The sequence below is a fragment of the Carya illinoinensis genome, chromosome 3 (genome assembly GCF_018687715.1).
Source record: "Carya illinoinensis cultivar Pawnee chromosome 3, C.illinoinensisPawnee_v1, whole genome shotgun sequence".
NCBI classification, from domain to species: Eukaryota; Viridiplantae; Streptophyta; class Magnoliopsida; order Fagales; family Juglandaceae; genus Carya; species Carya illinoinensis.
In genome coordinates, this window is record NC_056754.1 from 18,673,979 (window position 1) to 18,689,298 (window position 15,320).

General features: G+C 36.2%; 2 protein-coding genes across 3 annotated transcripts; one reads left to right on the top strand and one right to left on the bottom strand.

Moving 5' to 3' along the window:
- The first annotated feature begins 8,449 nt into the window (after positions 1-8,449).
- On the top strand, positions 8,450-9,311 carry LOC122303622. The gene has a single exon (XM_043115472.1). The coding sequence runs from the start codon at positions 8,579-8,581 to the stop codon at positions 9,089-9,091; it is 513 nt and encodes a 170-aa protein (XP_042971406.1). The 5' UTR covers positions 8,450-8,578; the 3' UTR covers positions 9,092-9,311.
- A 147-nt stretch (positions 9,312-9,458) lies between these two features.
- Positions 9,459-13,572, bottom strand: LOC122303621 (BTB/POZ domain-containing protein DOT3-like). Of its 2 annotated transcripts, none has more exons than XM_043115470.1 (6): positions 13,368-13,571; positions 13,102-13,171; positions 11,423-12,309; positions 10,918-11,176; positions 10,677-10,805; positions 9,459-10,145 (listed from the first exon to the last, which is right to left on the bottom strand). In XM_043115470.1, the coding sequence occupies exons 1-6, from the start codon at positions 13,508-13,510 to the stop codon at positions 9,795-9,797; spliced, it is 1,839 nt and encodes a 612-aa protein (XP_042971404.1). In that variant the 5' UTR covers positions 13,511-13,571; the 3' UTR covers positions 9,459-9,794. The 2 variants fall into 2 exon arrangements, with proteins under 2 accessions (XP_042971404.1, XP_042971405.1); XM_043115471.1 differs by having other exon boundaries at positions 9,977-10,153; positions 13,368-13,572.
- Between the last annotated feature and the right edge of the window lie 1,748 nt (positions 13,573-15,320).

Genomic DNA, 15,320 nt, shown 5'->3' on the forward strand with positions numbered 1-15,320 from the left:
TGAGTCCTGTGACACATGAGTCTATTTATGCTATCATATAAATTCCTGCTTTAGTTTGTTATGAATATGTCAGTGTCAGAAGAAGTATAAGGTAGCGGAGAGTAGATAAAGATTTATTGATGAATTTGTAATTTATGGACTTTCATGGAGGTTGGAATGCCTTGAACATTCTAGTAAAATTCAATGAACGTATGACATTTTTTTTCCTTGATTTTCATCTTCATTCCCTCTCTTTGTAATTTTTAGTTATTTTCCATATCAAGAATCCTCTTTAGCTCTAGTGAGGTAGCTGACACTTTGCTGTAGTTCATTTTTGAAGGTATATTGCCTTCATTGTACTTTCTTTTTTGGCTCTGCCACTATCCTTTGTAGCAATTCAGTGAGAAATAATATTTGTAGTTTTATTGACTGACCCCACTGTCTCTAAAAAAATTGCACGAGACTTACACCTGTCAAGTTAAAATGAAAGAATCTTGAATTGTCAACATTAAAATAGGAGGGAAGCTATTGGCAATTTAGAAGATTTATGATTTACTTTAATTTGTAAATTTATTTTTATGAATTGCTAAAAACATTTCTATTGATAAATATTAGAAATTATCTTTATATATTAAAATTAAGGGAGTTCTCCAAGGAGTCCAGATTAGATTGCAGCCTACAAGAACAAAATCCTACAAAGGTGCCCTAGTACAGGTTGCAAATCCACTATAGCCAAGGCCCGACCCAATCCCCTCCGTCCTTAGGTACAACGAAGCAAACGAAGTACTTGATAGAGCTCTTCCTCACTCTGCCACTGCTCTACCCCCCAATCTTCAGCTTATAACCAGTAACCAATGCCTCACGAAAACCCGTATTCGCGGCAAAATGAAGAAAATAGCTAGAAAACATGGGAAGCAAATTGGGAAGATGAGTGGTCCACATGGCCAACCTACCAATCAAGCTGCTAATGCCCAGCACCTTCACCAACATCCAAGAGATCGCCCTCAAGACCATCCCTTTAGCCTCCAAAATCGAAATCAAGCGCGTCCTCGAGTCTCTTTACGACTTCGAGGTCGAGAAGGTCCGAACCCTTAACGTGGAGGGAAAGAAGAAGAAGAAATTGGTACCGAACCGAATCAAACTCAGGACTGGGTTTGGTCCGATCAGGTTCTGTTTATCAGTTCATCAAATTTTTTTTTACACCCTTACTTGCTACTCCCCCACCAGTGGACTTACATGGCAAAATACTCCCTAAGCCTAAGTTGATCGTTGATGAGTGCATGAAACGACAAGGGAATCGGGCAATTGCAAAGGTCTTGGTTTAGTGGTCTAAGGCTATCAATGATTATAATAGTTGGGAGCTCTTATGGCTTTTGTAGCAACTCTATTTGCATATTGTGGGCAAGGTGCTCTAGTGGAGAGGGGGATTATTAGGTTTCTTGACGGCAAGAGGAAGAACCCTAGAAGAGATTTGAGATGTCGAAGGGAATTAAAGTGTTTAATTGAAGTGGTCTTTAGTTATGTCACTCAAAACGGTGTGTGCAAGTCATAGAAGTAAAACGGTGTGCCTTAACAAGTCATTTTATTTGTTTTCCTTGTTTTAGTTAAATGCCACGTTTCAATTAGTGAAATCGTGTGTTTTGAGTCCTGTGACACATGAGTCTATTTATGCTCTCATATTAATTCCTGCTTTAGTTTGACATGAGTCTATTTATGCTCTCATATTAATTCCTGCTTTAGTTTGTTATGAATATGTCAGTGTCAGAAGAAGTATAAGGTAGTGGAGAGTAGATAAAGAATTATTGATGAATTTGTAATTTATGGACTTTCATGGAGGTTGGAATGCCTTGAACATTCTAGTAAAATTTAATGAACGTATTGTTGTAAAATAACATTGTTGTAAAATAAATTGTATGACCACCTTGAGCTAGCCGACATATGCACAGTGCATAGTGCCAGCATAGTAACTGGCATAGTGAATGGTCGACATATGCACAGTACATAGTGCCAGCATAGTATTACATAGTAACTAGCATAGTGAATGGTCGACATATGCACAGTGCATAGTGCCAGCATAGTACTGCATAGTAACTGGCATAGTGAATAGCCGACATATGCATAGTGTATAGTGCTAGCATAGTACTGCATAGTAACTGGCATAGTGAATAGCCGACATATGCACAGTGCATAGTGCTAGCATAGTACTGCATAGTAAGCTAGCATAGTCCCCTTTGTACGCCTATATATATCGTTGAATTCTTTAAAAAATTCATAAGTTTCATAACTTCTCTGAACTCTATTTCTCTCTCTCCTTTTAGAAAGTTTTATAATAAATCTATCTCTCTTTCCTTTTTGATTGTTTTATAACACGTTATTAGCACGAAAGTTCTGACGATCTTGAAGCTAATAGTCCTCTACTTCAAGTAAGTTTTTCAATATATTTTTGTAATTTTCAAAATAAATATGAAATGTTAAACATACTTATGTTCCTGATTTATATATGTAGAAAATGTCAAATCTTACAAAATTGAAATTCGTTGCTTTTGGCATTTCTGGAAAAAATTATTTATCTTGGATCTTTGATGCTGAGATCCATCTGGATGCAATGAACCTGAGAGATACAATTAAAGAAGGAAATCAAGGGTCCCTGCAGGACCGTGCTAAGGCAATGATTTTCCTTCAGTACCATCTTCATGAAAAATTAAAAACTGAGTATCTAACGGTGAAAGATCCACTTATTTTGTAGAATGATTTAAGGGAGAGATATGAACACCAGAAAACTGTAATCCTCCCAAAAGCTCGTCATGATTGGATACACCTGAGGTTGCAAGACTTCAAGAGTGTTAGTGAGTATAACTCTGCACTCTTTAAAATTAGCTCGCTATTGAAATTATGTAGTGAAAAAGTCACTGATGATGACTTGTTAGAGAAGACATATACTACTTTTCATGCCTCGAATGTGCTCCTGCAGCAGCAGTATCGAGAGCGAAAGTTCAAGAAATATTCTGAACTTATATCTTGTCTTCTATTAGCTGAGCAAAATAATGAGCTTTTATTAAGAAATCACCAGTCACGTCCTACTGGTTCTATATCATTCCCTGAAATGAATGGTACTAGATTTACATCATTCTCAGAAGCGAATGGTGCATCTTTTCAAAGAAAAAGAGGGCGTGGACGTGGTAAGAAAAACTATAGAAGTGGAGGTCCTAGAAGTGACCACACTAAAAGGGAAAATAATAGATATACACCGTACTACCAGAAGTGGTTCAACTCAGAGAAGGGCAAAAGTCCTCAAAATAAATTTGTAAAGAAATATGAAGATGAATGCCATAGATGTGGTATGACTGGACATTGGTCTCGTACCTGTCGTACAGCTAAGCACTTGGTTGACTTATACCAATCTTCTATAAAAGAAAAAACAAAGAAATTTGAAACAAATTTTGCTGAACCATCATATGCTTTAAATTCTATAGATGGAGAAAATATTACAAGCCTTGATGTTTCTGATTTTTTTGAGGATTCTAGTGGTAGAGTTGATCGTGGAAGTGTTCCTTTTTTATTAATGTATTTCCTTTATATTATTGTAAAATATTTTTATTCTGCAATATTTTTTTTTAGTAATGAAAGTTTTATATATTTTGTAGAATCATGAGTCTTATTGATGAACTTTCTATCTCCGAAATGAATAATAAAAATGTATGTCTGGCTGACAATGCTACAACTCACACAATTCTTAAGGATAAAAAATATTTTCAAAATCTAACATTGAGTAAAGCCTATATTCATACCATTTCCGGTTCATCGAATCTAATTGAAGGCTCCGGAAAAGCTTATATTGTGTTGCCTAATGGCACCAAATTTTGTATTAATGATGTTCTATTTTCTTCACAATTCAGAAGAAATTTATTAAGTTTTAAAGATATACGTCGTAATGGTTGTCATATTGAAACCATTAACAAAGACGATAAAGAACATCTTCTCATTACTAAAATAATTTCGAGCCAAGAAGCTCGTATTAGAAAAACTGTCTGCCCTCTCATTTGGATTGTATTATACAAAAATGAGAACAATTGAATCACATGTTGTAATGCACCATAAGTGCATTGATCCCAAAATATTTATGACTTGGCATGATCGCCTTGGACATCCAGGATCAATAATGATGAGACGAATAATTGATAATTCGTATGAGTATCCCCTAAAGAATCAGAAGATTATCTTACCCAATGAATATCCATGCTCTGCATGTTCTCAAGGTAAATTAATTATCAAACCATCTATCTCAAAGGTTGTTTTTTAATCTCCATCTTTTTTACAAAGGATTCATGGGGATATATGTGGGCCTATTCAACCATCAAGTGGACCGTTCAGATATTTTATGGTTTTAATTGATACATCAAGTCGATGGTCACATATTTGTCTACTTTCCACTAGAAATGCTGCATTTGCTAAACTTCTTGCACAAATAATTAAGCTACGAGTACAATTCCCTGACTATCCAATTAAAACTATTCGATTGGATAATGCAGGAGAATTTACATCTCAAGCTTTTGGTAATTATTGCATGTCAATAGGAATAGATGTTGAACATCATGTTGCCCACACACACACTCAAAATGGTTTAGCTGAATCATTGATTAAAAGGCTTCAACTAATCACTAGACCTTTACTCATGAAATCAAATCTTCCTATTTCTGCTTGGGGACATGCTATAATTCATGCAGCATCATTAATTCGAGTTAGACCATCAGCATATCACAAATATTCACCATTACAACTTGCATTTGGTCAGCAACCAAATATTTCTCATCTTCGTATTTTTGGATGTACTGTATATGTTCCAATTGCACCTCCACAACGTACAAAGATGGGCCCTCAATATAGACTTGGGATATATGTTGGGTTTGATTCTCCATCTATTATTAGATACCTTGAGCCTCTTACAGGGGATATGTTTAAGGCACGTTTTGAGGATTGTCATTTTGACGAATCCATTTTTCCAACATTGGGTAATGAGAAGTCGGTGCCTGAAGCACGACAGGAACTTACTTGGGAAAATAAAGCTCTTTCCTAATTTGATCCTCGTACAAAAGAATGTAATCTAGAGGTTCAAAAGATTATTCATTTGCAAAGTGTTGCAAACCAATTACCGGATGTATTTACTGACACTAAAGGTGTGGTAAAATTATATATTCCTGCTGTTAATGTTCCAGCAAGGATTGCAGTTCCTGAAGGACAAGCTGCCCAAATAACAATAGGCGAATCTAAGATACGCCTGAAACGTGGACGGCCTATTGGTGCTAAGGACAAAATTCCTCGGAAGAGGAAAATACAAAATAAATTTGGTACTCCTGAACAGTCCATACCATCACAGGCCATAAGAGTAATTGATACTCCTGAAGAGAGTAAATCTCCTGAGAAAGAACCTCCTGAAGAGGTATTTCATGAAATGTCTTCCCTTGAAGAGGGACAGGTACCTGAAAATAACGAGATCTCGATACATTTCATGAGTACAGGAGAAATTTTGAATAGAAATAAAACTGTTGTCGACAACATATTTTCATATAAAATGGCTCTTGACATTACCAGAAGTAATGAAGAAATTGAGCCAAAAACTGTCGAAAAATGTCGACGTAGAGATGACTGGCCAAAATGGAAATCAGCTATTGAAGCTGAATTAAACTCGCTAGCAAAGCGAGAGGTCTTTGGACCAATTATACAAACACCAAAGGGTGTAATGCCCGTTGGATATAAATGGGTATTTATACGTAAAAGTAATGAAAGTAATGAAATTGTGCGATATAAAACACGACTTGTTGCACAAGGTTTCCTGCAGAAACCGGGGATTGATTATGAGGAAACATACTCTCCTGTTATGGATGCAATCACATTCAGATATTTGATCAGTTTGGCAGTTATAAAAAGATTGAATATGCAATTGATGGATGTGGTCACTGCATATTTATATGGATCATTAGATCATGACATATATATGAAAATCCCTGAAGGATATAAAATGCCTAAAGCTTCTAATCTGAGTACATCCAGAAGTATGTATTCTATTAAGATTCAAAGATCTTTATATGGGTTAAAACAATCCGGACGCATGTGGTATAAACGCCTTAGCGAATATCTATTGAAAGAAGGATTTGAGAATAATCCAATATGCCCATGTGTTTTTATTAAGAAATCAGACTCCGGATTTGTTATTATTGCAGTTTATGTTGATGATCTAAATCTTGCTGGAACTCCTGAGGAGATTAGAAGAACCGCTACATATTTAAAGAATGAATTTGAAATGAAGGATCTTGGCAAAACGAAATTTTGTCTCGGCCTGCAGCTCGAGCATTTGTCAAATGGAATTCTCATTCATCAGTAAAATTATACAGAGAAAGTCTTGAAACACTTTTACATGGACAAAGCTCATCCCCTGAGTAATCCAATGGTTGTTCGATCACTTAATGTGCAGAAGGATCCATTTCGTCCTTGTGAAGATAATGAAGAAATTCTTGGTCCTGAAATACCTTATCTCAGTGCAATTGGAGCCCTGATGTATCTTGCAAATTGCACTCGGCCTGATATTGCATTTTCAGTTAATTTACTTGCAAGATATAGTTCCGCACCAACTTGAAGACATTGGAATGACATTAAACATATACTTCGATACCTTCGAGGTACGGTTGACATGAGATTATTTTATCAACATGGTTCAAATCCACAATTAGTTGGATATGCAGATGCAGGTTATCTTTCAAATCCACACAGAGGTAGATCTCAAACTGGATATGTATTTACTTATGGAAATTCTGCTATATCATGGAGATCTGTCAAACAAACATTATCTGCTACCTCTTCAAATCATTCAGAGATCATTGCAATTCATGAAGCAAGTCGAGAATGTATTTGGCTAAGATCAATGATCCAACATATTCAAGAAAAGTGTGGTCTTCCAGTGATTAATGATAGCCCAATAACTTTATACGAAGATAATGCTGCTTGTATTACTCAAATTAGAGGAGGATATATCAAAGGTGATAGAACCAAACATATTTCACCTAAATTCTTTTATACTCATGAACTTCAAGAGAAAGGTGAAATTAAAATCAAGCAGATACGATCAAGTGATAATCTGGCAGATTTATTCACAAAAGCATTACCAACTGCAACATTTAGGAAGATTGTGCAGAACATTGGAATGCGGAAACTTGAAGACCTTTTATCATGCACTTTTCAGGGGGAGTAATGTCCTGAAGACTTATACTGATTGTACTCTTTTTCCTTCGCTAAGGTTTTATCCCACTGGGTTTTCCTTTGCAAGGTTTTAATGAGGCAATCTTAAAGCATTTTACGGTACACATGAATATTGTACTCTTTTTCCTTCGCCATTAGTTTTTTTCCCACAGGGTTTTTCCTTGGCAAGGTTTTAACGAGACATATTCATTATATGTGGTCATCCAAAGGGGGAGTGTTGTAAAATAACATTGTTGTAAAATAAATTGTATGACCACCTTGAGCTAGCCGACATATACACAGTGCATAGTGCCAGCATAGTAATTGGCATAGTGAATAGTCGACATATGCACAGTGCATAGTGCCAGCATAGTATTGCATAGTAACTAGCATAGTGAATAGCCGACATATGCACAGTGCATAGTGCCAGTATAGTACTGCATAATAACTGGCATAGTGAATGGCCGACATATGCACAGTGTATAATACCAGCATAGTACTGCATAGTAAACTAGCATAGTCCCCTTTGTACGCCTATATATATCGTTGAATTCTTTAAGAAATTCATAAGTTTCATAACTTCTCTGAGCTCTATCTCTCTCTCTCCTTTTAGAAAGTTTTATAATAAATCTATCTCTCTTTCCTTTTCGATTGTTTTATAACACGTATGACATTTTTTTTCCTTGATTTTCATCTTCATTCTCTCTCTTTGTAATTTTTAGTTATTCTCCATATCAAGAATCCTCTTTAGCTCTAGTGAGGTAGCTGACACTTTGCTGTAGTTCATTTTTGAAGGTATATTGCCTTCATTGTACTTTCTTTTTTGGCTCTGCCACTATCCTTTGTAGCACTTTAGTAAGAAATAATATTTGTAGTTTTATTGACTGACCCCACTGTCTCTAAAAAAATTGCACGAGACTTACACCTGTCAAGTTAAAATGAAAAAATCTTGAATTGTTAACATTAAAATAGGAGAGAAGCAACTGGCAATTTAGAAAATTTATGATTTAGTTTAATTTATAAATTTACTTTTATGAATTGCTAAAAATATTTCTGTTGATAAATATTGAAAATTATGTTTATATATTAAAATTAAGGGAGTTCTTCAAAGAGTCAAGATTAGATTGCAGCCTACGAGAACAAAATCTTACAAAGGTGCCCTAGTACAGGTTGCAAATCCACTGTAGCCAAGGCCCGGCCCAATCCCCTCCGTCCTTAAGTACAACGAAGCAAACGAAGTACTTGATAGAGCGCTTCCTCACTCTGCCACTGCCACTGCTCTACCCCCCCAATCTTCAGCCTATAACCAGTAACCAGCGCCTCACGAAAACCCGTATTCGCAGCAAAACGAACAAGAGAGCTAGAAAACATGGGAAGCAGATTGGGAAGACGAGTGGTCCACATGGCCAACCTACCAATCAAGCTGCTAATGCCCAGCACCTTCACCAACATCCAAGAGATCGCCCTCAAGACCATCCCTTCAGCCTCCAAAATCGAAATCAAGCGCGTCCTCGAGTCTCTTTACGGCTTCGAGGTCGAGAAGGTCCGAACCCTTAACATGGAGGGAAAGAAGAAGAAACGTGGCGGCCTGTTGATCGCAAAGCCTGACTACAAAAAGGCATACGTGACTCTGAGAAACCCGCTCTCCATCTCGCCGGAGATGTACCCGATTCGGATAATCGAGGAGGATAAGCGGCAGATGAACAAGCAGTCCAAGTCGAGCGTCGTCGAGGAAAGCGAGGGGAAGAGACACTGGCTCGATGAGAAGGCTAGGGCCGTGAAAGCTGGTGATAGATTTGGCAATCGAGGTCGTATCGGCCAGCGGGGCGACGTGGCCAAGTTTCCGTGGAGTAGTATGAGGTCTGCTGCTAGTGCGAGGTAGAATGTTGTGAAATGTTATATTTTGTATGTTTTTATGGTTCTGTTGAGGTTAATGGTCAATGTGATGGTGGTCGTTTAATGGTTTTTAATTCGCGAACCTTTTTATGGATTAGAATAATAAACTTATTTAAGGCTAAAGAAGAGTTAGAAAAGCCTTTAAATGGGTCGTGGAGCATTGAGATTTTGATGAAGAGAAATTTGCTTTTGATATTGATGCTAAATTGTTGAAGCATGCGTGATTGGTGCTTCTCTCAGTTTTTGCTAACGGAATATGCATGCTTGTGTAGTATATATTAAAAGTGGATGATATTGGACATTGAAGAGTGTAAGCCATTTGCAATTCCTATCAGGAGATAAGCTCGTAGGTATGATGAAAACAGAAAACTACATAATTTAAACTTAATTTTGAAATTTACTCTTCAACAGATCAAACATTTTGCTTGATATGGAACCAATGTAGCATTAAATCTGGAAATAGTATATGACCAAAATTACGATCTTCTTTTATTTATTGTCGATCCGATATTATGCGCATCTGCTATATTCTTTGTGACTGGGCAAGCATTACATAAGGCAGATAGTCGTCTTTCTCTGCGCCTTGCATAAAGAAACCCACTGAATCTGGAATTGGGTATGCATAATCCTCACAAGGCTTTTTGATGGACTTGAGCATCTATGGTACAGGATGTTTGATGGTAGACAATTTATGAGAGGGATAGCCTTCTTCTGAAGGCTTTGGGTCTCTGCTGTTCATCTCTAGTTTCATCCTCATCCACTTTTGCTTGGAAAGAGTTTTTTATCTTCCTCCAACTGAAACTCCAACCTGATACTCTCTTTTGCTTGTGGCTCCGCTTTTCATACTCCCGTTGTAGATCAGAGTAGTCACTCTGCAACTCTGCCATTGTCATCTTTACAATTTCAAGCTCTGCCTTGAGAGTCTTTATCTCTGTGTCTGTAGATGACTGGTTTCCTGCCTGTTCGGTGATATTGCCACTTGGTACTGGCTCCTTCTCTACCATTGCTGCCCTCATCTTTACTTGCTCTGAAAAGAGCACCTGCATGGCTAATCTTTCTTCCTCGTATGAGACATGTTAAGTTTGATACGTTGAGCTCATGTGCTTTATATATGTTAAGTGCCTATATGACTGAACCCTTTTTTTTTTGGATTGCATCTTTTATATGTAATATGTCTGCAGGGTCTGTGCTTTTGGCATGCATTCTTGTAACAGCTATAGATTGTTGTATAGCAGAACTAGAGAACCGAAATGATCACCTTTTTATGAGGTTTTGAAATTCATCTTAGGATTTTGTAATTATGCCATTTATCAGACACCGTCTTCTATACTACATATCTCTGAAGGATTGTTGGCATTACTTTGTAGGAGTGATGATGTTAGGCCTGATGATCATTTTTTATCTAACACTAGTTCTTAGCATCTAGTCTGCTCCTATTGTCAATTGATGAAAGAGCTTATTTCAAAACCAAGTAATCAAGATTTTGGGGGATGGAAAAGATTAACTATTATGAATTAATGAGATACACGAGTGTTATGCAAGTAAAGATCTAGAATTCATAAAAACTATACCTGGACAACAGTTCGTAGAGGCAATCGGTCATTTTGTGCAGCATGCATGCATGCGTCAAGAGACAATTTCTCGCAGTTCATTATTTTGCACAGTCTTCTCCGGTCATGCTCAGATAGTAAAGGATGAGTCTGAAATGTATATTATATAGTAGAGTTCCAAAAGAAAAAATACTTTAACCTCCTCCCCCAGAAGGAAGAAGATATAAGAGAACAAGAATGAGAAAAAGTTAAAAGGTAAAACCTTGAGATAGGTGTCGATGGCTCTGTAGAGACCATCGTCGCATGTTCGAGCATTTTCTGGCAATGCTTCAGCTAAAACTTGAAATTTAGTGATGGAGAGATTTTGGTCTCTTGCAATTTCTGCTAGGTAATTGTCTAGGAGCTTACTAATATTACATTTGCCAGACTTCTGCTGCTGCTGCTGCTGTTCATGCATCAAAAAATATTCCACTATTCTTTGCACAACATCTGTATCATGCATTGCGCATTGTTCTGGTGAACTGCACCAACCATATGGAAAATTAACAAGGAAGTATTGCTAACTTGATGGAGGAAAAATATTAGGTAGTCCTGGAGTATAGATGATGTGGTACTCTCATTCTATCCTCGGATGCCTTGTCATTAAAATTACTTTTATGAGTCCTAATTTTTAATGATGTCATTCTGTGATAGGATAAAAGTACCATTTTTACAAGACTCTAATGCCACATTATTCAAAATGAGAGAGAGGAAGTAAATATACTCACTTCACCAGTTTGGCATTTCTATAATTAGGAATCAGAAGATCATTGACATTGGCATCTTCTAACATAATCCCAACTCTCTTCTCAAGATCTGAAATCAGAGCTGGTGTTGCCGAACATACCATTGCCATCCTTAACATCTTGAACAAGAACTTACATGAAACAGCTTCTTGTTGAGGAGGAAGCATACTTATTAGGCTTTCAATGATTGTTTTTTGCTCTTTGCTGTGTCCGATGCCCCCTCCCTCCTTCCCACCATAAACACTGACCTGCAGCTCATTCTTTCCATACCCATAACCTTGTAGTCCTCCTAACTCGATGTCCATACCTGGAAACCATCTATCTGCATAGTGCATGATACATTTACCTATGATCTTTGGTTTTGTTACTCTTGCTTTTATTGCAGCTATAATTCTAATGAAATGTTCAATTCCAAGGGTAGCCACATCATCAAACCACCAGCCTTCTTCGTTAGCTGCATCTCCAGATGTTGAGATTTCTCTAGAAGCCTTCCAAGCTATTGAGTCACAACATCTCCTCACGATTTGGAGATTTTCAGCCCATGGAGATAAAGTTTCACAGGATTTTATAACAGTAATGGTGTCTTTCCATGAGGAAAGTACTACAAATGTGAGGAAAGCCTCTGTTTTGGCAATGAGATTTCCATCTTCAAATTCTTCGGTCATCTCTAGAAATTCTGATGCACACCTTAGCGGGGCTATGTTGTTAGAGTTAAAGTCTACTGGGAGACCACAACAGAATCTTAGAACAACTGCGAATGTTTCTGATCCTCCTGGGAAGTTTTCAAGCTTGAGGTCATACCCCATATTTGAGATCGAAGGCTGAAGTTCTAATCGTTGTATGTAGCCACATTTTGACACCAAGGGATACTGTTTCAGAAGAAATAGATTAGTTTATACTTCTGGATATTTATATCTTCCCTTTAGGCATCTAGATTGATACGAAAAAGTCTTATCCAAACCCCGATGAAGAAAAACTAGTATTGAGGAAAAAGTATGGTATTGTATAAGGTTCACAGGCAGTCCCATTGAAAGGGGAAGAGGGACTTGTTTATTACCTTACACCAGGCAAACTGTTGCCTTAAAAAAATTTAAGCGGGTAGAGGATTCTTTTTTTTATTTTTTATTTTTATTTTTACTTTCTAGAAATGAAAGATAGTGTTAAATTTAGAGTTTTACAAAGAGAAAAGGTTTTACATCAGGATCAATAAGTAAGTTTTTGATTTTTTTTTAAAATCTTGGTGGATGTACCAGTTGTGACAAGAACATTCACCATCACAATAGTTTAAAAAAGAAAAATGAAAGGAGACAAGCGATTCCTTTTTTTTTTTTTTTTGGCTCTTTTGGCCTTAAAATTGTGAAAAAATAGCATTAATGTTCCATGAAATTTAACAACAAAAATAATTGTGCAACTTGTATACATCCATTTGTGTATAATATGCTTCATATCACAGTTAAGGTAGTCAAATCCTCTAATTAACAAATTAGACTGAGTGAAATTGGTATCCCAACGTGCATGAGGATGGCATGTATTTATGCTTAATATATTTTTGTTTTTTAAAGGTATGGATTGTAGCTTTCGTTTAGCTTGTTGGAAATGAGTTTCGAGAGTTTTGTGAATTTTGAAAATCGAGTTGTATCTTTTGTGTTGTTGGTAGTTACCTTGTGAACATTAAAGGTGATTCCTTGAACTTGGATTGATAAATCTGTAGGCGTTAGAGAAGTGACAGACCTGCAAGGAAGATAACATTAGACGCAGAGATGAGAAGCAGTTGAAAACAAAAAAGGATTGGAGGAAAAATGTGCAAAAACCAAATACTATACCAGAGAACTCATATTAGCTTAGCATTTCTCTAGAAACAACATGCTGTGCATATCTAATGGGAAAATGGTGTTTATTGCCAATTGTAAACTAGCTTTTCTATTACCATGAGTGTTCTTTCTCTTCAAAGCTATCAGCTGGAGCGGCGAGTTTGCCAGGGATCACGATGCTTTGGTCATGAACTTGGTCATTGCCATCGGAATCACTTCCAAGGCTTCTTGGTGGACTCTCTTGAAGTGACTTCTTCATGGTGATTCTCTGGCTCGAGAGTGGAGATATGTCATGAGTGACAATAATAATAAGACATTGGGTAGTTGGATATGGTCTAAATAAATGCCTGAAAAGTGAGTATGTGGTTGGACTCGGAGTGCCTTTATGAGGGTTGGTGGATTGTTCATTTTGTTCCTCTCTTTTCCCGAAATTCGATTGTGACACTGGGAGAATTAGGTCAGTGTAATGTTAGCCATGTTCATTTTGAACCACATAATTAAGCATGGACTGATACCAATAAATGGTTGTGGCTCAGACTAAGCTTGATTTTTTCTGGCAATTAAAGCACCTAGATATGATCTCTTAATTGTGGATCTCATTAAATAGAAAAATGCACAAACATTGATGTTACGTCCGTTTGAGATTTTAGAGATTGAATGCATATGATAATTGTATTTAGTGATCACTTTCCACTTCTTCCAGTTCCTGCATGAAATAGACAGGATGCTATCTGTTTTTCCTTTTTTTCCCCAAAGGTTGAGATATAAATGGATCCATCCAGGAACACCCTCTGGAATATGAATGGGCAGCATTAAAAATGCTCATTGTGTAACTGCTTTCAACAATATGTGCTTTTGCTGTGTGGTAAAAGAGTGTACGTTCATGCTTGTACAAATTAGTAATAAATGTGTGGCTGTTAAGGCAAATAAGACCCTTTTTTTTTTCTCTTTTGGGAGAATGTTACATACAATGGGAGAAAGAGAGAACCCTGAATCAGTCAGCAACCGAGGCAGAGATGGACGAGGAGGAAAACATGGGGGAATTGGGGTTCAAGCAAGTAGCTCGAACATGGGTTCCTTCTGCTGAGAATTCCAAATTGTAAAGACTAGTTTGTCATTTGTTTTAAGAGAAATGTTAATTCTACTTAAAAAATTTATAAATATTTATTTTTATATATGTCAATTATTGATGTGTCAAAGATTTCAAAATCTTGTAGGTTTTTTATAAATAAAATTACAAATACACGTCGCACTACTCTTATTTTAACAATATTTGGTGGAGGCCTTTCAAGTGCGGTGTTGATTTTTACGTTTCATTGGACATGGGCCAACCTTTGCGTATGGAATGGATAAATTGTCTAAGCTAATTTGTCTTTGGGGTCCTTCTATCAGTACCAATAAATCGACCAATAAATATGAAAAAAATTCTTATTTTTTTCTTTTTGTTTACATATATATTTTTTTAATTTTTAAATATATATTTTTTTAAAATTACTAATTACATTTTCTTGGCCATAAAGTGTTTTTTATTTTATTTTATTTTTTATTATTAAGTATCGGTCAAATTAGAGTCCAATCCATCAGATCCCAGAATTTTCCTTTGTGTGTGAGTGCAGCAGCCAGCAAGCACTGTTCTTCAGGTTCGGCCTAAGGTATCGGCTGGGCTTCACCCGAAATTTTAAAGGATTTTGTTATGTACAAGTAAAGTTATGTATTAATCTATATATTAATACTGATATTTTCATATTTAAAATTTAAATTTAAATTATTTTTAATAAAATTTATTTTTTGACCAATTATATTAGATTGATATACATATTAATACATATTTATACTTGTAATTAAATTTTTGCATATCTAAATCCTGGAGTCCTTTCATTGGAATGGTTTGTTCGTTTCACCGAGATGTTCGATAATTGTAAAGTGCTTTTTTTTTTTTTTTTTTTTAAATTTTTATCTTGTATACGTCTTTTTAAGTATTTTTGAAATCACTTTAAATATTTTAAAAAATTCATAAACTCATTTAAAAATATTTCCTTTAACAATTAATTTAAAAAAAGGGAATCTAT

What these genes read in the sequence shown, in the direction of transcription:
- LOC122303622 (XM_043115472.1), top strand. Translation starts at nt 8,579, where the DNA reads ATGGGAAGCAGATTGGGAAGACGAGTGGTCCACATGGCCAACCTACCA.
- LOC122303621 (XM_043115470.1), bottom strand. Translation starts at nt 13,510, where the DNA reads ATGAAGAAGTCACTTCAAGAGAGTCCACCAAGAAGCCTTGGAAGTGAT. An exon ending in CCATCGACACCTATCTCAAG is followed by an intron (nt 10,806 to 10,917) that starts GTTTTACCTTTT and finishes TATACATTTCAG; the next exon opens with ACTCATCCTTTACTATCTGA. An exon ending in CTCTACGAACTGTTGTCCAG is followed by an intron (nt 10,146 to 10,676) that starts GTATAGTTTTTA and finishes TTAGCCATGCAG; the next exon opens with GTGCTCTTTTCAGAGCAAGT.